This window comes from Callospermophilus lateralis, chromosome 3, assembly GCF_048772815.1.
Source record: "Callospermophilus lateralis isolate mCalLat2 chromosome 3, mCalLat2.hap1, whole genome shotgun sequence".
Taxonomy (NCBI): Eukaryota; Metazoa; Chordata; class Mammalia; order Rodentia; family Sciuridae; genus Callospermophilus; species Callospermophilus lateralis.
The window spans coordinates 189154306-189179015 of NC_135307.1; the positions used below are offsets into that span (position 1 = coordinate 189154306).

Sequence of the window (24710 nt, forward strand, 5' to 3'; positions counted from 1 at the left end):
TGCTAAATGGTCTCTGAAGGACTTTTCGTCTCTTTAAACAGTAACTATGCTAATTTTGGACAGCTGGAAAAAATAAGCCTGTGTGGTTCTGGCCCTTTGAATGGCTAAGCCCAACCTTGTTATCCTGAGTTGTCTTTGAAGGAGGCTCTACCAAGAGTGAAGAAGGAGGGATGGGGGGCGGGGGGGAGAGGGCTGTTAATGACCTCAGATGCACTAAATAACACCCTGAGTCACAACCCTGCCATCAGTCGGGTTTGTGCGCTTTGAGCTTTCTGTGCCTCCAAATGAGCAACAGAGAAAAATCACGGAAATGCTGAAGGTAGCCACTCCTATTTTTTTGGTAAAGAGGCTAAACTTTGCAGTGATCTTCCCAACAGCCTGAAGGTCTGTTTGCATTGCTGCCAACCTAGCATGATTTAGATTCAACCCCAATTCTCATCCAAGAGCCATCAAAGAAAGGGAGGGGAAGAGAGCAAATTGAAACCTTTAAACCGTCAGAGTACCTAACGAATACCAAATTGAAACAACTGACAGGAAATTCAAAACCAGAGGAGGGGGAAGGGCCATGCCTGACTCCTGGTGTCCATTCTGTTTTTTGGCTTGAAGGACTACGTATTCATTTGTTTTTTGCCATTCAAAATTTCCCAGATACCACCTAATGTGGACATGCAGGCGTGTCCTAAAGACACATTCCAGGCAGGAAGTGCCCTAAGGATGCAGCCTGAATCCAGGAGGCTGAATGAAATCCCCAAGGTCTAACCCTCACATGTGATGGGAAGACTGAGGGCAAAGGCAACAGAGGCCGATTCTTCTTCTAAACCTTCTCAAGCAAGGCTGGACCTCAGCAGAACAACGCAGGAGACCCAAAGGAAGGAAAAGCCACTTTGTGTGTTAACAGACCCAAATTTTATGTAGAGGACAGGCTGATTCTTATTTGCCTTTAGGATGAAAACCTTGGGGGAGTGCCACAGTGCTGTCCCTAGGGAAAGCATGGAGAGCTATCAGACACCACTTCGTCCATCCCAGCCAATCAGAAGTGCATGTCAGGCTTTTGCCCTGTGCAAGATCTGTCAGTGTGGGTTTCGGGTCAAGGCACAGGATGCCACTCACTGTTATGCCCTTGGCGGTCCTGTTCAAGTCTTCTGAACTGGAGAGCAACCCCAAGGAGAGCACTGTTGACCTTGGGAAAGGGCTGGTCCCACACATGCCCTTCTGTGAGGTTTGCCAACCTCCCTCTCACCCAAACCCTAATCGCGTGGCTGAAGCTAGTGTTACCAACTTCATAGTAGATGTTCAGGAACCATTGTTGATTGAGCGGTGCCTCCTCGGGCACAGTGATATTGGGAAGGTTTCCGGTATGGCGCACACACTCAGTCTCTCTACCCTGCTAGTTTCATGACCCAAGGTGTCTCTGAGATTCCTTTTTTTTTTTTTCCCCATATATTGAGGGAAGGAAATAATCACGCCTCCTCCTCTTTCTTAAGGTTCCAATACGATGAATGAATTATGCAAGTTGTCCTCTCATTTAGCACAGTGTCTTGGTGCTTAGCACCAGCCAAAAGTTAGCCTCCAAACGTAATCCTGCCTTTACCCGTGAGTGCCATAGCTCAGAGGAGGCATATGGTGCTCCTCAGCCCCAATGCATCTGAGTGTCTTCCACATTGTTAACTGTTTTTGCATATATTGTGGATTCCTGCTGTCCACTGAGAACACCGCCATGGTGACATGAGAGCAATCTGAGATCTTCTTTGCCCCACTGTGCACTCCCTTGCCAACTGGGAGGAGATGTTAAGCACTGACCAGTTCAGGGATTAGATCTGAGTCCGTATTGTTGATATGGCCTGAGTGATTCATTATCAGATTTATCGAGCATCAATAATAGGGCATTATTAAATGCACGGTTAAAACTACAACCCCCAGGATTGGTCCAAATTAATTTGTGGCCAAATAGCTTAAAGTGCTGGTGCTCCAATTCCAGCATTAGTCAGCACCACTGCGGGGCTGGTTAGATGGCTGAGCCCCAGACCCAGGATTTCTGATTCAGTAGATCTGGAGTGCTGGTCAGGAGTTTGCATTTCTAACACAGCTCCAGGTGAGGCTGACGCTGCAGGTGTTGGAACCACACTTCTAGAAAAAATAGCTCAGAGTATGGGGTTTAAGGAACCAACTCAGCCTCAGCCAGGCCTGTTATAGGGGGCGCTACAGGGTGGAAAGCGAATGCTTAGTCTAACTCAAATCTCTACTTTAGTTACACCCACCACCTAAATGGTACCAGCGGAGGGTTACATGGCTGGATTTCCCATTTGGAGATTCATTCTTGCAACATGTTCAACCACCGCTTGGTTGCCACACTGATAATACTGTCACCATTTACTTGTCTCAGAATGACCTAACCTGGGTTTGGGAGCTTCTGTTGTGTTTTTTGGAGGCCAAGGCTCGATTCCGTCAGACTCTGGTTGCACATGTGGAAGGAAATCCAGGTATCCCAGGACTCGTAGGTTTCCGGTGGGCCTTGAGTTTGTCTTGATCCGAGTCTCAATAATGAGTGGCAGGGGTCATCATCCCAGAACTTGCTCTCGTTCCCCAGGTTTGCATACCATGGGAGCTGAAAGGCCCTTGTCTGTTTGTTATTTTAGTCAGTGAAAGGGGATGAAGGGATCCCGCCCTCAGAAGAAATAAACGGGAAAGACTCCAGCTGCCATGTAAGTGACCTTGACCTTGGCTTGGTGGTGGGCTTGGCGGTGTGTGCTCTTCTTCCCACCTGGTCTGCAGTGCAGTTCCCAGCTGCATCTGCAGTTCCCAGCTGCATATTAGGTGCCTGCTGGGCTCTGCAGTCGTGCTGGAGTTAGCTCCGGGTCTTCCACAGCACTCTTCCCTCCTCATTTCCTGTCCTTCAAGTCAGCACAAGTGTCACCTCTTCAAAGAGCCTTTCAAGCCCGCCAGTCACCCCCGCTTTGTGTTTTTGCTTCATCCACCGGTCACGAATTGCAGTCACTCATCTGTTAGCTGCGTGTCCCACCTGCCCCCCTCACCCCTTTGGGAACATCTGTGAAGCATTCATTTCTATTTCCCATCACATCGCAGGGTGCTTGGCACGTCGTGGGAGTGAAAGACATGGGGTCACAGAGTTTGCTTCCATAATTTCTCTGTTCTAAGAAAACAGAGCTATGACATTTTTATAATCTCAGGTGTTCTTTTAAAAAAAAAATGGGATCACGCCCATCCTACTTTGTAATCTGCACTCTTCTTTTAACTTAAAAAATGTACCTCTGAAAAAAAAATGTCATCAATACTCCTTTTTTCAATTTAAGCAAGATCGAGAAATGCTCAAGAGGCTGAGTCGTGGACTCAGACTGCCCAGGTGCCAATCCTGGCACAGCCAACTTTTTAGCAGTGTGACTTCTGGCCAATTACAAGATCTCCCTGCATCTCACTTTCCTCATTGAGGAGGGAGCTAGGAAAAGAAGACCCCCCAGGGTGTCACACTCAGATGAGTCAATGCACACGGAGCACCGAGATCCTGCACAACAGCTTCCATGAATGTTAGCTGATGTATGAGGCACCCCCAGCTGCCCTAACAAAATGCTGTAGGCTGGGGGGCTCAGGTGACGGCACTGAAAACTGGAAAGGCCAAGGCTAAGTGCCGGCAGGGCTCAGTCCCTGCTGAGTGCTCCCTTCCTGGCTTGCAGGTGGCTGCCCTGGAGCCTAGCCCTCACACTGCAGAAAGACAGAGGGAGAGCCCTCTTACATTGACCCTAACTCATCAGAGCCCACCCTGTGACCTCTTTTAACCTGAATTACTTCCTTCATCCAAATACAGTCACACTGGAGTTGGGGCTTTGGCCCAGGAACCTGGGCGCACATTCAGTCTTCAGCAGTTGCTGTTTCCTTCTCTCACTGCTGGGCTGCTGGTTGGGAGTTACCACCCTGCAGTGCTCACAGCATGATTGCGCTTTTAGTATTTCTATAATAATCGGGGTTTTCCTCTTCATATACTTCAAACTGGTTTTTTTTTCCTTTATTCATGTACGTCTACGCCCACCCGCAAAGTACAGTCTTAGAACCAAACTTCCAAGCTTACCACATTGCAAACATGATAAACTTACCTAATTCAAAAAGCAGGGGGGAAAAACACTTAAATGTGATTGTGTATTTGGTCTGGGATCTTCCATGAAACCGCTATGCCAGTTTTTCTGGTGGTTCTAAAACTGTAATGGGGGTTGGGAGTGTAGCTCAGTGGTGAACTTGTGCTTGGTGTACCCCAGGGTGTGGCCTCTACCCCCAGCCCCAAACAAGGCAAAACAAAATGCAGAAATGGAATGCAGTCTGTGGAAATCTACTTGGGCTTGCCTGTGAGGGTCCTGAGAGTCCCTCAGAGAACTTGGTCTTTCAGGACCTTGAATCCAGGCAAGAGAGATACTTACTCCCTGGGAGGTCACAAATACTTATTTAATTTGGAGGGACAAGAGTAGATATTCCCTGCTCCTTTGCGATTCTCCTCTTTAAGGTTGTAAAACCCTTAGTAGATGCTTCTAGGGATGGAAGCCCAGGCCCTCCTGCTAGTTGGGCTTCTGGAGTCGGAATCGCATGAGACAGCCTTGTTCTTCCTGCCAGAGCTGCTGGGTTCCAGGAGAGGTTGCTCCCGAGAGCTCAGATGAGAAGATGCTTGTGCATTTGGAGATGGAGTCAAACCCAAGTAAAGGTTTGAGTTTAGTGACAGAGCAATCCTTGCACGGTTTTGATCTCAACTGACTCCATAGATAAGGAGACGGTCAATGACCATCTTCAGAAGTTAGTACCTAGGTCATTGCAAAGGATCTCTAAGCCTGGCCAGGAAGGGGCGGTCGTGTGGAGGATGGACCTCAACTCTCCAAAGCTCTTTCTTGGTTCCTTGCGCTTCCCGCCTCCTGCCACAGTGACTCGGACAGGTAAAGACTTGGGAAGCATTTGGAGGGTGAGTTGCTGGTCATTCATTCAACATATTTCACTGGAGACCAACTCTGTCCCAGCACCTGAATGAACCCCCAGTGTCCTATCCCCAGATATAGACGTTATTGAGTGAACAGAGACGCCCTGAGTCCCTGTAAGCATAAAGAAAGCAACGCTGTGCTCCAGAGGGGATCAGGGGCTGTGTCTCCCAGGAGATGCCATCAGAGCTGAGCCTCAGCGGGAAACCATGGTGGCAGACTGGACAGAAGTTAGAGGAAATGTGAAGCCCTGTTCCAAGGGGAAAGCAGGTCTTGTGGCTGAGCAGAGGGACTAGAAGGGCAAGGGACAGGCAACAAGTAGGGAGAGGTACAGGGGCCACTGTCTTTTCATGCTCAACAGTTATTTACTGGTGTCCCCTCTGTACCAGGCAGTCAAGAGCCACACATTCTTTTTAAGGAGTCGCTACCGGGGATACTAAGCCAGGGTGACCTACCTGTCCCCATTGGTCTGGGACTCTCCTGGTCGTAAAGCTGTCAGTTCCCTGTCCTGGAACCTCCTTGTTCCAGGACAAAGGTGACTGGCCACCCTGTGTCTGGCATTTCACCTGGGCCAGACGCTGTGCTAAGCAGGCCTTCCATCCTGGCTAGTCTGATCCTGGCCAACCCACGAGGTGTCTTTTCATATTCATACAGACAAGGACACCAAGAGACGGAACCGTTTATTCCAGGTCATAGCAAGGATGTGATGGAACTAGATCCAAACCAGAGCCCTGTGACTCTGGACCCTGAGCCTTTAGCCCTTACTAGATCTTGACCCCTTCCACCCAACAGAAATGGGTCACAGGCTTCTGACCTCTCTGCGGAGCACCATGGTGGGCTTTTCTGTGTCATTCTGAGGCCAGGCCTGCTCCGGGCTGTCCATGGTACTTGGACATCGACGTCTTAGCACCTGCTGCAACTTGGCTGCTGGGCTGGGGCAGGGCGTGGAGGGTGTGTAGCCGCAGCTCGGCTTCTCTGGTGCTGGCCCTCGGTGCTTTTTCTCCAAGGCCTTCTGCCTCCTGAGAGCGGCCACCTGAGGCCACCTTCAGGGCTGGGGAGGCTCATCTAAGTGGTGCGCTGGGTTCACTGGGTTCAAAATGATCGTTCTTTGCTTGTGGTCTTCTCATAGTTGCAGCTCTGTCAGAGAACTTCTTTCCTGGGGACAGCACATACCTTGATGGATCAGGTTGTGACCACGTATTCACTGGCTCCTCTTGTTTGCTGTGACCACGGCTTGAAAACTTTTGAAGTCAATATTTTAAAGTCGACATATTTTTCATTTTTAAAAGATTTAGCTTTGAGGTTCCAATGAAAATACGGCCCATCTGACAGCAGCAGTCTGCACGCCCACCTGGTGCCTCCCAGCCAGGATCTCTTTGGCCAGGGCATGTGACTTTCAGTTCAGAGCAGTCCCTCCGACCCCGCTTCAGCTTATCTCCCCAGTACCAAAACCAGCGTTCCTTGAACTGGTGTTTTTCTCACACTCGAGAAATACTGCTTTGACCTGTGTTGCTTGCACCGCTGGGGAAAGAAGATCTCCAACTGGCTATTCTTACCCCTGGCTTCTTTTTTCTTTTTCTTTTTCTTTTTTTTTTTTTTCTTTTGCATTCACATTATCTGTCTTGCCCTTGTAGGTATTGGCGTTTAAGAAAATTACGAGAAAAGGATCTCTATTTCCTAACATTTTTTCCCTTTTTTTGATCTGTAAATCTGGAATTTAGCCACCATTTTCTAGACTCCATAGCTTCAGCTCTCTAGATGGTAGGAAAGAATGGCAATCGTAAGCTTCTTGTCGTGGCATAGAAGAATGTACATCGAAACTCAAAATAAGCCAATCATCTTCTTTTGCCACCATTTCATGAAGTGAAAGGACAGTTTCATATCAAAAATTAAGGTAGATCCAATCACAAAGAAAAGAATGGGCATGCCCAAGGGGAAAAGTCCATCTGGTTATAAGTAGATTTTAAGCTGGTTTAAGCACAAAGGGGGCTTCAAGAACAGCTAGATCAAGTGGTCTCACATGATTCCATCAACACCTTGTCTTTTTCTCCCTGTCTCAGCTCTGCTTTCTTGTGTTGGCTTCCTTTCCAGGCACGTGTACCCTAAAAATGGTGTTGGTTCTGAAAGCCCCAGGCTTACCTTTTTCACAGCTTCAAATCCATGCCTCTTAAGTTCTGAGAGTAGCTCAGCTTTTGCTCATTTGGCTCTCCTGAACCAATCAGAGCTGCCCAATCACCACACAGCGTTCTGATTCGCCAGGCCCGCATCTATGTGCTTGCCCAAGGGTAGAAGGAGTTTTCTTAGATCCCATGAAGTAAGGGAAAAGGCTGGTTTCCAAAGAGCAATCCAAGTTCTGGTACCAACAAAGGAGGAAGAACGCTTGCTGGAAAAACATAGAATTAACTCAAGGGTTCATGGATAAGAAATGTCCCCCACCGTGCCTAACCTCATGTAATTTTTTCTCATTTCACCCAAGACTTATGAACATGCAGACGCCACCCCTCATTTGAACATCCCTGCTTCAACACATTCACTCCCTGCCTTTGGCAATTGCCTTGCAGACACTAAAAATGAGCTTTGTTTGAAATTGCCACAGACATCCAACTCCACGGAGAAGCCCGCCACGCCACCAGAGCCTGCGCCCGCGGGGGCGGCCCAGAAGGGCACAGAGGCCTCCTCCAAGGACAAGAGGCCCGCAGCCGAGACCACCAAGCAGAAGAACAGCAAGCAGGAGGCCAAAGAACCCGCCCCGTGCACGGAGCAGGTCACAGTGGACGCGAACTCGCTGCAGAACGGGGGCAAGTCCCCAAAGAAACTGGAGAAACCGCGACAGTCCCTGGGGGGCTTCCTTAAGGGCCTGGTAGGTGGATTTTTCGCCTCTTCTTTCTGAGCTCTCAGGCAAGGGATGTGGTTTCCATACCTCTGAAGGGGAGGGCTGGCTGGGCTTCGGGAGCAGGAAAGAGACATGGCCATAGGTATTTCCGAGTTCCTGGTCAGGTGCTGGATGGAGGGGGCGTCGCCAGCTGCTGAGTGTAGGGGGAGGTGGGAGAGGGGAAGGAGGCTCGTGAAGGAAGGCTGAATGGGAGTTGAGTCTGGCCTTGGGTTTGAGAGGAGGGACAGGGAGGCCTTGCAGAGCAGATTCCGTCTCAGGCAGGACCTCACCTTAGCCTGGAAAGCAGGCCAGGGGAGGCCAAGGCTCAGCATGTTCTAGATGGAGGGATCCACAGGTGCACAGGTGCCAATTCCTTCATGCATTCATAACCGTTCCATTCCGTAGATACCAGGGGGCATCGGTGAGCTCTGGTGTGGAATTCAGTGGGCGTTCTCTCTCCCCTGCCCTGCATGTGGCTCCCAGCAGCATCTCGGGGGAGCTTGTTAGAAACGCAGATCTCAGGCCCTAAGTTTAAGGTCCTGTGGTAAATGTCATCGTCTTGCTATCCCAAGTTCATGTCCTCCAGTGTGTATGTGGAACCCCAGTTGAAGGCGGTGTTAAGAACCCAGACTTGAGGCTGCTTGGCATTGTGAAGGCCTGGCCGGAGCCCAGCTCTCCCCCAGCTACTCAGGAGAAAAGCCCTTCCCTTGAAGAAAAGAGGGTATCCTCAAAACAAGGGGCTGCATACAGATTGCTGGCCCCTGGGTGGTTCTGTTGGAGAGTTTGCCTCCATTCCGGGCTCCCGCTCCTCAGGGAGGAGTGCAAAACCTAGTCCCACTTTTCTCAGTTATTTCCAAACCATCTCCTTTTTCTGTGCAGGGTTCTGATAGAACTGGTCACTGCAGTGCTGTGGCATTGGGTGGAGCGTGGTCTGCAGGGGTGGTGGCCCTGGTGCTTCTGAGTCCACAGCCTGCTTCCTCTCTTTCTCTGTGGGTCCTGGTGTCTTTGGCCAGAGATCTAAAAATGTAATCTGCGCTCTCTCCTTACCCTGGCTTGGGGGAGGGGAGCTAATCCAAAGATCCTTAACCAGGAATGATATTGTCCTCCGGGGGACGTTTGGCAGTGTACAGAAACAAGTTTTTTACAGTCACAGCCGGGAGTAAGTCTTCTTGAGATGTCAGTAGAGACGGGGGTATGGCTAAGTGAACTACAGGGCACAGGACAATAGCCACAACAAAGAAGTGACCAGCCCAGAACATCCACAGGGCCAAGGTGGTGGAGCCCTGTTCTAACCCAATAGCACAGGACAGTGGACAGAAGAGGGATTAGCTGAGAGTGTGTGCTTGGACGTCAGTGCCAGAGGCTTGGCTGAAGCCCCTTCCTCCTAGGTCCTTCGTGTGACCTCAGTTTAACTGCCTGCCCCCTCTGAGGCTCAGGTCTCCACCTGTAAAACTGAGCTCATGATTACAGCCATGGTCTTGATGCTCCTGTGAGAACTGAATGAATATTTAAACCACTGGGCCCAGTGCCCAGCACGAAGCAGGAGTTCAGTAGTAGAAGTCACCACAGGGGGATCCCTTCTCCCTTCCCTTCTCCCTGCTCCCTGAAGCCCACATCCAGGGTCTTCCCTCACTCCCTCCCCCAGGCCATCTGCCCAGTCCCTTCCCACATTCTAAATGTGATTCCCTGCCCTGGGTTCCTTGGTCCATGGTGCTGGATTTTGAACTGCAAAACCCGATGGTCCAACTACCAACGGGTCAAATGAGCAAAATTGCATATTGGAACCCTCCTCCTCCTCCAGCTCATCCTCTGGAGGGGCCAATGTCTTGCAGGTGGCCAATGCTCTAGGCACATATTTATTGAATGAATGTATGGGGCATGAATGCATTATCAGCTTACCCCATTATGTTGTACCGTTGTGGGGGTGTTAACAGAAAAACTACATAAATTAAATTTAAGAGAGTTGATTTGAGCAAAGAACAATCCATGAATCAGGCAGGATTCAGAACCAGAAGAGGTTCAGAGAGCTCCACCCTGCAGAGTGAGCAGTGACCTCACAGACCTGAGCCAGGGACAGAGTGGGACATCGCCTTTGGCCTGTTGGCTAGAGATGCCTTGTCCTGTTCAGCATGGCCTGAGGAGGCACTGGCCTTCCTTGGGTAGGGTCTGACTAGCTGGCAGCCTGCAGTTGGCCACACTCAGCTGTCTGTGATTGGCAGAATCCTGGGTATTTTTTATTTATAAGGTACACTCCTGAGTAGGTATTGGTTTGTTCTTGAAGTAAGCTAGGTTGTGGCTTGTCACATAGAACTTAAAGTAAAGAGATAACCTCAGACTAAAAGCCTCCTGTTTATTCAATTTAACAGGAAATAAATGCCCAGTTGAGTCTCCCCAATTGTGGGAGCAATGGCTGCCGGATGCAGAATTCCCTTGTATTGGTTGCAATTTTAGGCAGACTGAGGAGAAGGTATTTTAGATTTGCTTATTTAAATCTCCCCACAACATGGAAGTACCCCCTCCACCATCGGACCTCAGATCTCAACTGTAGGGCTTCATCTTTTGGGGTCACGGCTGGTTCCCACACACCCAGAATAGGACCATGCACACAACATGCACCCAGTAAACAGAGGGACGAACAGAAAGAAGAAATATAATAGATGTTAAAATATTGTGCCCAAGAATCAAGTAAGTTACTTGAATTTGTTACCCTTTAATGGAATGTTGCACTCAACTTCAGCCGCACTTAGGGGTTTCTGCTTGCATGTTTTAAAGTGTCCACTTCTGGATGGAGACACTGAGGCCAGGTATTCTTCATGGTTTGATTTACTCTTTGAGACAATTCAGATTCCTTCCTTTCTTTCTCCCTGTGACTAGCTCCCCGGTTTACCCAGGGCCCTGGCCCCCTCCTCTCCCTGCCCACTGATCTCTAGATGTGGAAGATATTCCCTCTCTCCCTTCCTTTCTTCTTCCATCATTGTTCTACAAATTAACAAACAAAATTGGTAAACTAAATTAGCAGACAAGAATGTAAGCATGAGCCAGGTGGTGACACATACCTGTAATGTCAGCAGCTCGGTAGGCTGAAGCAAGAGGATGGCAAGTTCAAGGCCAGCCTCAGCAACTCAGCAAGGCCCTGTCCTAAAATAAGAAATAAAAAGGTTGGGGATGTAGCTCAGTGGTAGAGCACCCCTGGGTTCAAGCCCCAATCAAAAAAAGAAGAAGAGGAGGAATCAGTGTGTGGGGTCACTGAGGGAAATGAGCAGGGTGGCGTGGGAGTGCTTGCCTGGGTGTGGGGAGGGGGGTTGCTACTTTGAATTGGATGCAGAAATGTCCCTGCAGAGAGAATGTCTGAGGTGATAGCAGAGGGGCCAAGGCGTCAGACAGCAGACCAGCAGGGCTCTTCCTGGAGAAGCAGCCATGGCATAAGGCCCCAGGGAGGGGTCGAGAGCTGGGGAGTCCAGGGTGTTTGAAGAGGAGACAGAGGCCTGAGTGGCTGGGGACACAGTGGATAACAGGAGGTGAGACAGGAGCCCTGGGCGGGGAGAGAACGTGGCCAGGGCCCTGGGTAAACTGGGAAGCTAGTCACAGAGGCCCAGAAGAGGCTGTCAAGGGCAACCACAGAAATAGAGGCCCTGGTAGAGCGTGTCCTTGTGAGCCTGGAGGCTGGTGACGGTTTAGCCTGGTGATGCCCGTAGAGGAGACGGGGTGGATGCGTTAAGACACTAATTACAGTTGTAGTCACTGGTCCTGGCTCTGGGACCAGCTTCTTACGGACGTCATCTCCTCAGTTACGGCAGCAAGCCCTCCCCGTGGGAGTACTTATTCCCAGTCTTGGGTGAGTCAGCCAGAAGTGGTGTCCCCTCCTGGGCATCCCACGGCATCTAGAGGCAGAGAGGAGGTGGGACTCAGCTCCTGCCTCCCAGACCCCGGGTCCTGCTTCCGGCCACTGCCAGGAGACCTGCAGCCACGGTGGAGGCAGGAGGGAGGGGTTTCTGACACTCTCCAGAGATCGGACCCCCAGGAACTTCCAGCTGGCACATTCCTGTGGTTGCCCAGCCCCTTCCTGAGAAGGTAGTGGTGGCAGCCAGCACTGGCATCAGGAGGGTGCCTTGCAGTGCCCACCGCCCACAGGAAATGAGCTCCTGCCTCTGACCGCGTGTCCGCCAGGCCCTCCACGGCCACCCACCTCTCTCAGTCCTCATCTCCTCCTTCCCCCTCCAGCTGCTGGGGTTCCCACCCAGAGCAGCCTGGCTGATGCTGACAGGTCAGGAAGGACCTGGAAGGAAGCCGTGGGGCTCACATGGCACCTCTGCTTGGGTTTTCTTTTCTTTTTATGCGAAGGAACTCACAAGCGCGCACGCGCGCGCCCACACACACACACACACACACACACACACCCCTGATAAAACTGAGCTACTCTGACTGGTGGATATTGGGTCCACTTCCTCCAAGCCCCCCCAACTTCCTGTCCTCCTCACCTTTCTCCGACTCACAGGTCCCCAGAGCTCTGGAACTGTGTGGGCTGTGATCCGCAGGTGTAGCAGATGGTCAGTGGGAGACTTGCCCAGGGAAGATGGTCTCCCACTGGGCATGGCCCAAGGCTTACACCAATCAACTCTGCACTGAAAGGAGCTTGGGATGGGGCCTGGAAGGAGTGGAGAGTGAGCAAGAAGGGGCCAGGGAGGGGTGAGCCGAGGCCCAGGTTTCAGGTCAGGGCGGCCAGACCATCTGGCACAGAACAGTCCTGGGTCTTCTTGGAGCTTCACTTGCCTCATCTGTAAAATGGGTTAGTGGTCGCTGCCCACCTCACCACACTGGTAAAAGGAGAGAAGAGAGAGTGGCTTTGGCACTATAAACTGTGAAGCGCACTCCTGATACACAAAGCAACACATACGTGACTCCGACCTCCAGAGTCCGACCCCAAGCGGCAAAAGAGACGGTGCAGGAAGGAGTGGGCCCCGGGGAAAGAGGGGGTCTTTGCAACCTGAAGAGCAAGTGCTATTTAAACAGAGTGCCACCAGCAGCCATGTATGTGAAAACGCTGGATTTTTAATGTCAGATTTAATGTTAGAATAAGAGAGCATTTGATTGTCAAAGTCCACTGGGCCGCCTGAGTTTGCTGTGTTTAGCCCATTGGGACTGAGGTCAGGGGACTCCCAAGGAGGAAGCATTGGCAGGGAAGCGTGTGCACACCAGGACACCAGGGAGGTGCACCGGGTGCAGCTGGCTCCTGAGTTTGAGCCTAGCTCTCTGTCTCAGTGGCTGTGGAGCCAGGTCAAGTCAGCACCTCGAGTGTCAGGTACCTCTTTAATGAGGTTAATAGTACTGACGTCATAGGGTCAGCATGAAAAATGAAATGAGATGGCGTACAGTGTCCTTAGAGTTATATATGCTGTGCTATGACTTATACGATCCTCTGTTATACCATGTAGACCACATTATACCACACGGCACTGTGCACACGGGCTATATCATGTGCACCAAGGATGTATATTTTATTACCCTAACCAACATTATCCTGAGCTATGTATGTTACCCTATGCTACATATACAAGGCAATACTGCAGTTTATATAATGTGCTCTAATACTATGCTGTATTATATTTAGTACAGTAGGCTATACTATGTGTATATTCCATGCATACTAAATATCTTCCATATATACAATATAACCTATACCAACCACCAATGTTGCTCTGTCCCGGCATTACACGACCTGCCCCCACCTCTGTATACCAGGCATGCTTTGCCACATTGCACTATTCTGTACTTATTATCCACATACTTTACCACTCATGCACTCCAGTATACTCCACCAATCCTACTGCTCTTCTCTGGACCAGCAAAGCTGGTGCCTCTGACCATGCCCAGCCTGTGTGAACCTCAGACCCATCACGACATGTGAAAGAAGCCAGGTTCGAAGGCTGCGTACTCCACCATTCCTTGACATGACATTCTGGAAGAGGCACAACTCTGGAATAGGAAACAGATCAGTGGTTGCCAGGGTCTGGTGTCGGTCTCGACTGGGGAGGCTTAACTGTAAAGGGGACAAGGTGGGGTGGGGGCAGTGAACCCATGCGATATGTTGTTTTGGGTGGTGCTAAAGTGACCTGGTCACGTGTTGGTCCACACTTATAGAACTACAGACAGAAAGGGCCAGTTTCATAAGTTCTACTGGACAGAACAGATAGAACAGCAATAACCACAGTGGCAACGGCAGGTGCCCTCAACCTTCACCCTTCAGGAGCAGCCACGGTGTGCCAGGTCCTTGCAAGGCACCGAGGACACAGCAGACAGAATCCACGGAGCTTGCACCCTGTCAGAAGGCAGGTGTGAAACTAACAAGACAGATGAGAAGCTCACTTCCGGTAAAATAAAACCGGGTTGGCTTATGAGCAAATAAGACAGGGATTGCAAAGGGACAGCTGAATTGTACACCCCAGGGACTGTTCTAACTGCATTATAAATATAAACTCGCTTTGTGTTGGGAACAAGCCTCTAGGAATAGTTTTATTATTTGTAATGATAAATTTGTAATTTGTCCAAGATCTGGCAAAGCTAGAAGGTAATAGAGCTGGGCAGTGAATCTGGACATCTGATTGGAGACCGTTCTCCTATCCAAAACTTAGGACTAAGCATGGCACCTAGCATGGAGTAAGTGCTCACCAAAAGGTGATTTTTGCTGTTGCTGTTACCCATCTTCAATGGGCTATCCCTTCTTTGTGTTTTTTCCAGGGACCAAAGCGGATGTCAGATGCTCAAGTGCAGACAGACCCAGTATCCATCGGACCAGTTGGCAAATCCAAGTAAACATCACCACAGTCCCCTCCAGGGTCTCCCACCACCAGGATGTTTTCTCCCCACTCTGTCTCCTCCCTAAACATACTCTGTATATATATTTTTTTCTTCTCATGGCCATCAAATGAAATTTTGCCTACAAATTAAGCCTGAGCTGTTGTATATTGAGGTGTATTATTTATCTCTCTGGTCCAGTCCTTCCTAGCAAATAACTGTAAGCATGGGTCGGCAGACTGAATCCTTAGGTCAAGAGAGTTGACTGCTGAGCCGGGGAGGAAGGAGGTGGGGGATGCATTTGTGTTAAGCCATGAAAGATGGATAACAAGGAAGTCGCAGAAGAAAATTGCCTGCGAGAGTGGGGGGAAGGCATTGTAGCAAATGCATGCTCATCCTCTAAGTTTGAAGAGAGGAGGGGGAAGATCCGTTTGTGTAAGTTCACACTTGAAGGAGGGAGAGCACGGGCTCTGTGTTGGGCGGTTGCCAATTTCCTGAAATGGAATGTGTGGGGTATGAGAAAGGAATGAATTAGAGTAGGTTTTCAAATAGGGCCCTTGAGAGTTATTGACAAGAGGGAAACGATTGACTGGAGAGGGCTTGAAACGATTTGGGACAATTGTTCTTTAGGCTCAGGGACAAGGAAAAGGATCACAGCTTCAGAAAACAAAAAATACAATACAGGAGGTTGCACGTTTGTCTTGCAACACAAGGGGGCGCCAAGGTCTCCCCCTTTTTATTCTGCATCCCGCATCCCTAACAAGGATCTGGTCTCGCGAAGCTTACATTATTAATGTCTCTCAGATGGCTGGGGGGCTTGCTTCATCTGTTCCGTCTGACGCTTATCTCAAGTCTGTCTGTAATTTCCTAATGTTCTCAGGATGTGCTCTCATAAAACCCTCCCCATAACCCCAGTTAATAAAAATTTACAGAATGTTACTCAAATACCTGAAGTTTTTTTTTTTTTTTTTATCCTTGTAGAGAGGACTAAATAGGGCGATGAGTCTGTTACAATGTAATTCACAGCAGCATAGGATTGACTGACAGTCATGTATACTGTATCTTTCTTTTTCTGATTTAATAAAAAATTCATTTATTTCTAAAGTATCCTTTGATGTTCAACTTTTAAAGCAAGGTGCTCCTATTCTGTTTGACGTGGCTTGACCTTCCCCAGTGAAAAAAATCAATGATCTTCCTCTTTGGAAGATCCTTTTGGAATCTTTGGAAGATAATTCTCTCCCCTCCGATCCTCCTGGATTTCCTCATGTGTGGGTGCGCATGGAGAGCACACGTGTGTGTGCCTGGTATTAGCATATGCACAGTGCTAATACAATGCCGTCTTAGGCCAGGATGCTGAGAGCAGAGCTCAAGACAGGGATTCAAATGCTTGTGATATATTGAGAGTGGGCAGAGGGAAAGGGGGTCTCTGCTGGCCTGAGAATTGCACTACACGGTTCATTCCAGCCCTGAGGCAAGAGGCCAGCCCTGGGCCCCTGGAAGTGAGCCACAGCTGTCCTGGGAGGTGGCAGGGTCAGCGAGATGCTCCCATCCATCTGAGAGCTTAGGACCCTAAGCAACCGGAGGATGTGTGCGTGGGCAGTGTTCACCGCAGTTACACGTGTATGTCCAGAAGTGTATTTATGCCCACCTCTGTACACTTGCACACTCATGTTTACAAACAGAAATGTGTAGGGGTGGAGCATACGCGGTGCACAAAGACCCACGCGCACTCCCTGGCTCTTCAGATCCATCCCACACTGATCAGAACTGAGCCTTGAACACGGTCTCCCTACATGGACCACAGCACGGGGCCACAGCCTTTGGCAAGCTGGCTTCTTGAGACATGTCCCTAAGTCACATCTCTCCCAGCACCCAAACTTGAGTGGAGGGTTTGCTGTGGGACCTGCCAGCGCCTATGGAGACTCTAGGTGCAAGGAGAGACCAGAGGTCGCCTGCTTCAAGCTGGATTGGTTTCTTCGGTCCTGACCAGACCTGGAGATGACTGATGACCTCGCTTCACGCTGTTGAGAGCTCTCGGGCCACCCCAGTCTGACTGCTGCTTGCACAAAGCAGGAAGGACCCCTCCGGGAAGCCTGTGGGGAGACGTCCCTCTGCTGTGGCCATCTGAGAACAGGGGATGGATCCCGGAAATCAGGCAGCTGTCGGCTCCTTTGTCCCCAAGCCCCTGGGGGTTTGCCTGCTGTGACCTTTGGTGAGCTGCTGGCGGCTGTCCATTGAGGAAGGTGACAGTATCATTTGCAAGTTTCACCTCGCTGGGCACAGGAGGCTTTTTGCCTAGATGAGAAATGTCCCCAGCAGGAGGTGGGGACGGGAAGAGTGAGTGGCCAGGCTGGGTCACTGATGCAGACTGACCCTCCCTCTATACCTCCCAGAAACAAAACAGGAAAAAAAAAAAAAAAAAGCATTCTTTGTGACGAGACTCCATGAAGCATGGCAGATGTTTTTTGTTTTTTTTGTTTTTTATAACTGGTGTGCTCTCCTCCAGGGCCAAAGAAAAGAAAAACCTTTTAATGAAAAAAAAAAAAATTTAAGGCAAGAACATGTAAACCACGGAGAACTCAAAAAATGCCTTACTGGGGCACCCTAAATCCAGCTGTTGTGGAAAGAGCGAGTTTCCACTCCACTCTGTTGTGTGTGTCCTGTCCTGGTCTCTGGCTCCCCGCACTCGCTTCTTGTCTTCAGTTGCCTCCCCATTCCTGGCGCATTTACAACAACACTAATCTCCATCCTAGGGTACAAAAGGGCAGAAATTCTGCAGGGGAGCTCAGGAGAGCCCTGAGGACGCAGAGGATTAGGATTCAGGGAGGGACTGATTCCTCCAATGCCCAGCCCAGCTGTGTCCCCAAAGGGGACAGAGGCAGAACCCAAGTGGCCACAGCTCGTCACTGCAGCCTGCCCTCCGGGAAACAGGGCCAAAGCCCGCGGGAGGGCAAAGGTGCCTCTCGATGAGGGTGATTCATTGACTTCTGTACTGGTTTATTTTTAGGTGCACAGGGAAGTGTATCTTCTCCCATGCCAAGAAGATGTGGCCTTTCCAGGAACGGCGCTGGTGACCTGAAATGGCTGCCACCATGCGCGCACACCCACAGGAACGCACACACTCTCACACTCTCACATGCACACACACACACATGCGCACACACACACACACACACACACACACACACGCTCTGCTTTCCAGTTCCAGCTAACGGTGACTTTTGACTGATATCCATAGAAGAATTATTCAAAAAAGCAGCTGTTCCCAGCAGCCCAGGAGGCCCCTTTGAATCCACCACCTTGGGGAACAAGCAACCCACCAGGAGCTGCAGCGGAGGGGAGAAAAGAGAGCAGGGAAGTTGGTTGTTTGTACCCCTTTTCTTCAAGCATGTTGTCAGGGATGTAAGCACAGTCTGTCTGTCTTTCTGTCTCTCTCACAGTGGCCCCCTCCCTCTCCTTCTCTCTCTCTCTCTCTCTCTCTCTCTCTCTCTCTCTCTCTCTCTCTCTCTCTCTCGGCTGCCCTTACTGTTTGCAAGGAGTCCAGATGTGCTGAGGTCCCATTAAATTAGATTCCAAGAGGCCAGAACATGTCCCTCTGGATCCTTCTCAAAGAGCTAGCAAAAGAGCAGATCTGTGCAGCCAGGATTTGACAGGGTCGTTTCTTCTGTCAGATAGTCCCAGCTTCATCTGAAGCCTTGAAACACAACGTCACCTCTCCTACTGCCCTGAGGGAAATGTGCCAGTCTAACTTGCTCACACTGGGGGCGGGTGAGGGGCGCTTTGCAGCCACGTGCGGTTGGGGGGCTTGGCTTTCACCATGCTCTCAATGCCCCCTTTAAGCCTTTTAAGAAGGCAATTTTGCACGGTGAGTAGAATTAGGCTTCTCCGTGGTCAAGATTTTGTTTGCTCTATCAGTGAAAATGAAGAGGCACTGGCCCCCTGGAAATTACAGGCTGCGTTAGGAAGAAAAGATGAACAGCAGATTCTGCACATGGGTAAGGCAGCTCTGCAGCCCAGGCCCAACGCCCTGCTCCGTCAGGGTCCAGCCCTTTGCAAAAATTGGTTTTTCTGGGGAGTGTGACTCTTTAGCCTCTGCTGCCCTCTTTGCTCTCCATCCCCAGGCCTCTAATTGGCAGAGGCAGAAGCAGCAGCCCAGGCAATTTCACAGGAGTAAGGGGAACACATTACAGTTTACAGACTGTTTTCTGAATGCATTATCTAATTTAAAGCCAAATGCCCCTAATTGAATTTAATTGCTTCCTTGGTTGCATTTCATCATGGGGGTGACTGGCAGGCGCCTGTGTGAGTTTTGTTGTTGTTTTTCAAATGAGCACTTCTTGACAAAATGGCCCCCAGCTGCACCTCTGCTAATGATTGCCAGAGAAAGTCTTTCTTTACCCGCCGACTGTCCCCAAATCCAGCCACACGGGGGCACTCCAGGACCTGGGGTCCTACCATCTCTAGGCCTTTTCCCAAGATCGCCTAACAAGGAAGTTGGGCCAAAGCAGTATCTGGAGTGTGTTGCAGATCAGCTTCTAGAAAGCAGTCAAGTTTGATAAGGACGACCAGAACGAGAAGGCCAAACAGGCAAGTCATTTGCTTTCTATGATTCCCAACCCTCCAAAGGCAAGTGTGTCTCCCTTCTTATGTGCTCCAGCCTGCAAGACCAAGGCTGTGTGACTGTGAAACATTTCAGTCACCCTTACTGGTCCATCAGGCCCCACAAAGCCACCTTGCCTCCCGCCCTCCACACCTGACCCGTGGGCAAGTCACGTGACAGTGGAACAGCCACAGGGCCTGCAGATGGAGTCATTGTCGTGAGCCGGGAGTGAGATGGTTCCAGCCACTTGGTGCAGTGGTGGGCACGCTGGCAGGCACACTGGGGGGCACACAAGGAGCATTTAGTGAGAGCACCTCTATCAGAGGGCGCTTTAGTGCCAAGCAACAGAAAGCCCCAAGTCAGATTAGCTAATCACGATAATAACAATGAAGATCTGGATCATTTCACATATAGGCGTTGGTAACAGCCTTGGCTTTGACTATCTGAGACTCTGTGCTGGCTAATAGCAACAGTGAGGAGACACAACATTACCTGCAACAGGTGTCAGGTCACAGTCTGACCCTGGTTCTCTGAGACTCTGCCTTGTTGTATGGGTTGACTTCATCCTCAAACTAGTGGCCGAGTGATGGCTGCTGTTCCAGGCAAGGGGAGTCGGGGGTGGGTATTGTCAGTGTCAACTAACCGTTTTGGTGAACTCTCAGCTGTCCTCAATACCGGTATTTTTAAGGTGAGCCATTTCCCAACCAATCACCCCTTTTAAATTCAGATTGATAGGCCCTGGGTAATTATGAAGCTCCTCCCTCCAAAGCAGGGGATGGGGGCCCTTCTGGCTCATCTCATGGATTGCTCTGTTCTAGTCTGTGTCTAGCACAATGCCTGGAGTAGTAGATGCTCAACAAGTGCTGGCTGAATGGATAAACTGATAAATAAATATTCCACAGAGACCTCCTGCTTCAAGCTGGCAACCCGGGTTGCCTTATATTGTTGTATGAGCATGTTTTAGCTCCAAGTGCTGCTCATTCTCATCAGATATCCACCTCCACAGGTGGCCAGCCCAGTGGTTCTCTAAGTATGCTTCCAGGACCAGCAGGATCCGCCTTACCTGAGATGGTGTTAGGAATACAGATTACAAGCCCTACTCCAGATCCACAGGATCAAAAGCTCTCGGAGCGGAACCTGGTCTCTGTTCTACGGAGCCCTCCCCATGGTTCTAACGTAGGAGAGACTCTGAAAACCACTGGTCTCAGAGGAGCTGCCACTTCAGTGAGCAGTGGCCCTGAACAGGCACAGATAATAAAAGCTGGCATTGAACTTTGCCACGTCCCAGGCATCGTGCATCCCATAAATCTCCTTGCTTACTGGTCATTTTACAGATGAAAAAACTAAGGCTGAGAGAGAAAAAGCAACTTTGCCCAAGGTGGAAACCCATCCGTGCCTGTAGGAGAGACAGGCAGGCAAAAAGATTATGGTGTGACGCCATGGGACATCGCCATGGGACATCGTGGGACCCAGAGGAAGGCACAGCAGAAGACCACCTGGAGGGCACACCTGAGATGGTGACAGCCAGACTGACAAAGGACAGAGTCCCCGGAAGAGCAGCAAGTGCTAGAGCAGAGTCCAGAGAGAACATGGCAAGTAGCTCAGCAAGTCAGAGCATGGCGGGAGGAGAGAGGCGGGCAGCGGCCCAGCCAGATCCGTCAGGACATGTAGGAAGGAGTTCAGGGTAAGAAGTTTAAACTGTCTAGGGGCTCGGGATGTCGCTCAGTGGCCCTGCATGCTGAGCATGCAGGAGGCCCTGGGTTCCCTCCCCAGCAGCACAGGGAAGGAAAAAAGAAAGGAAGAAAAGCTATCTGCAGAGGGTAATAGGGAGCCCAGGAAGAGACTTGAGCTGGAGAGTGGCAAAGTCAGGTTTGCATTTTGACTGTGGGTAGGATCCAATCCCAATGACATTCAACTAATATTCATCCAGTGGCCTAACTATCTGCCAGATGTTGATTATAAAGTGAATCATTTTCCTTTTAACACTCTGTTAAGTTTGTAACCAATGCTCAGATCAACATCTAAGTGGCTTTAGCTCTTAAAAGGACACATCAATGTTCATTCCCGAGCCTCATAAGTGTGGACTTGGAATCTGGCTCACCTATCCTCCCAGATGATCCGCAGCCGAGGTGCAAGGCTAAGTGAGGTCTTGAGCAAGTGACTTTGCCCCTCTGAGCCTTAGTCTGTCCTTCTCTAGAGTGGGAATAATAAAGACACTTCCCTGAGCAAGCGGGCCGCTGAGGGCAGGAAATGGGAGTCTCTTAGGGAGAGTCCAGAGCCGGCAGCTGACAAGTGCGCAGGAAGCATTCGCGCTGAGGGTGCAGGTGACATCTGTCCAGGGAGAACACAGGTTCTCTCTTTCGTGCATGGGCCCAAAAGCCACCAAGTCTTTAGCTGCCTGGCTCACCCAAAAGCAGAGAGAGAAAGGAGGAAGGAGAGAAGACCAAGAAAGATGCCAGTTTCCCCAGGGCTCATCCCATTCTGAAGCAGAGAGAAACCTCCAGAGGGTAGTTGGCTTTCCTTGTTGGACCTACTGATAGCAGGAGCCGGGTTGCCATGGCAGCAGAAGGGGCGGATGTCCCACCCGAGGGCTCTTCAGCCCACCGCTGAGCGCCCAGCAGCCCTGGCGGCTTCCCACCTCAACGCCCCCAGCCTTCTCGTTCCTTTTTGGTGGCTTTTTGCAGGGGCAGTGGGCACTTGTTTAGTCCACCTGCAGGGCTTTCTGGAAACATCTGAGATTTTATGCCCGTGGGGACAACCCTTAACCAAAGAGGAATGGGAGACGACCCAAGGATTTATCAGGTTCCCATCTCTCAGCGGGACACACTTGAGGTTCTTCTGGGCCTTCCCACAGGGCCCTCAGCAGGACTGGACACAGCCACCCACGGTCACATTGTGCTCCTGACCCCACCCTCCCTGCTCTGTGCTTCCTGGGGTCCCTTCCCCAATAAACAAGTGCATCACATGCCGGTCTCAGCGTCTGCATCTCACTTAGGGTCCTCTCAGGTAAACTGAGCCCCTGCCAAGGATGGGGATGGAGGGAAATGAATACAGACAGGGGTCTTAGAGATGCTAGAGGAGGCCCAAAGGAGTCCTAAGGCAGGGAGGCAGCAGAGGCAGAAATACGGAGGCCAGGGCTTATCTTAGAACCGAGGCACAGAGGGCAGGGGAGAGGCAAAGGTATTAGAGCCAGGGAGCGTGAGCACCCGAGGATGTGGAAGGCCAAGTGCATGGGGTGGGCGGGGGGGCTGAGGAGCCCAGGGGAGCTGGGCCAGCCGAGGATCTGCTATGGGAGGGGCAGAAACCCCACTGGCCTCTCCCAAACAGAGCCACTTGGCAATGCAACCTGGGAAACTGCAGTTTGAAGGGCCGTTGGGAAGAAGACCCGAGAGCATGCAGGCAAATGCCCAGCCCAGTCAGAGGGGAAAAAAATCAGGGAGCAGCCATGGTTACGATCCCAGCTCCTACCCCGGGTCTAAATCAATAAAGATTGTATTACAGCGGTCCCGGTGATAGACCTGTCACCTTCTGCATCTTCAGAACAGAGGAGTGGTTAGGAACACAAGCTCTGGACCAAATGGCCTTGGCTGGAATCCCAGTTCTGCGGCTCACTAGCCTTGGGGCCTTGAGCAAGTTCTCGCCTTCTCCAAGCCTCACTTTCACATCTACGAAGTGGCCACAGCCAGGTGTGTGGCACTGTGCCACACAAGACCCTCAGCACCACGCCTGCCACATAACCAGTGCCCGATAAGCCTTCCCGCTGCAGGAACAGTTTGAGATTCGGCTGGTCTTTGAGCATCTGTCAGCCCATTCCCAATCCTGCTAGGACTTGTTTCTTCTTCTCTCCCCACTTCAGGGCTAGAGTCTGCCCCTAGATGTCTTAAAAACATCTTTCCGCTGTCACAGAGGTCCTGCCAGTGCTGGGGGGAGCGCCCCCTCCTCCCTGCTGGGCTCCCCTCCCTATCTTGCTGGCCAGTTGCTCACAAGTAGCTTTTAGCAGTTTTGAGAAGACAAAAACAGGAAGAGCCCCAACCCCGGTGGTTGAGGCTAAAACACTCAAGTGCAAAATCCTTCAGCGGACAGATTTCCTCAGCCCTCAAAGATGAGGGCCTTGAAAAATCAGGCCCCGTGGCCAAGATCTCTGGATTTGCTTAATCATTTCCTTTGCAAATTTCTAAGCACTCTAACCCTGAAGAAGAGCTGGTGAGAAAATGGGAGGCGGGAGTCGAAAACCCAACCACAAGACGGGACAGGAAATTCTGGAGTGGCGGGGGAGGCATTCTTTCTTTAATCCCTCAGCAGCCAAGCAGCCCAAGATAGCAGCTCTGAAAACTGGGCCTTGTCCAAGAGATGACCATCGTGACTCTTCTCCTGTGCTGACCCGGAGGGGAACACTGCAGCCTCCGCGCCCAGGGCTTTCAGGGAAGCGGAGCACAGCAGAGAAATACCAGATGTCAGGTTGGACGACACTGTCGCAGGAGTGCTGGGCTTCTCTGTCGGGAGGGTGTCCCGCTGTCTCCCGCAGTCTCCTTGGGTCCCAACCTGCTGCTGATCTTCTAGGGTCAGCTGAATAAGTACAGTTCCTCCTCTGTCTTTATCTCTCACCCTCAGATCTCCTCTCATTCCCTCCCTCTCCACCTGCTCTCTCCAACAACAGCCAGGGAAAGTCAAAGCCATTGACTATCTCAATTCGCCTCAACTACTGAATACAATGGCCAAAAGTAGCCCCCCCCCCCAAAAAAAAAAAGAAAGAAAATGAATTTTTTAAGGTATCTGGGACAACGCAGCAATGTTCCGCCCCAGTGAAAAACAACTATGAGACCAACAGTTGATTTTTTTTTTTCAGCAGAACTTGTGAAAGACAGAGAATAAAACAGGTACAAGGAAGAAAGAAAGGAACAAAAAGAAGGAAGAAAGGAGGAATTAAGGGGCTGAAAGAAAATAACTGCCAACCTATAACCCTAAATCCAGAAGGAAATGCCCAGCAGAACTGCAGATGAAATAAATACTCGAAGGAAAATGATAACTGAGTTAATTCTTTACCAGTATACAGACACACACACACACACACACACACACACACACACACACGCAAATTCCAAAAGGAGTCCTCTGGGGAGAAATAAAATGATCTCAGGTGGGAGAATAAAAATGTAGAAAGAATGTGGAGACAGAAGAATAAATTGTCAGTAAGTCTAAATAAATATCAACTGTTAAGAGAAAAACAATGTCTTGTGGGGTTTAAAAGATTGTGTAATTGAACAAGGCAGCAACAGCACAAAAGGCAGGCATGCAGAGGGAGCCAACAAACATGTCCCAAGTTCCCGTAATGTCTGAGGAATTGTGGTCGAATTTATTTTATTAGTCTCTGAGAAGCTGAAGATAACCCATATGGTAATAAAAGAAGAAAATATAGCAATAGCAAGCTGATAGGATAAATAGAATATCTAAGAAACACCTCATTAATTAAAAGATCAGA

At 50.3% G+C, this 24710-nt stretch overlaps 1 protein-coding gene across 6 annotated transcripts in view; it reads left to right on the forward strand.

The window, feature by feature from the left end:
- Positions 1-14649, forward strand: part of Bcas1 (brain enriched myelin associated protein 1) — an 83561-nt gene extending 68912 nt beyond the window's left edge. For 3 of the 6 annotated variants that reach the window (XM_076849160.2, XM_076849162.2, XM_076849163.2), the window contains 3 exons: positions 2637-2702; positions 7564-7827; positions 14575-14649. In XM_076849160.2, coding sequence (XP_076705275.2) covers positions 2637-2702; positions 7564-7827; positions 14575-14649 — 405 coding nt within the window. The remainder of the gene's footprint in view (positions 1-2636; positions 2703-7563; positions 7828-14574) is intronic. The other 3 variants (XM_076849164.2, XM_076849165.2, XM_076849166.2) reach the window with 1 other exon arrangement.
- Positions 14650-24710: the final 10061 nt, after the last annotated feature.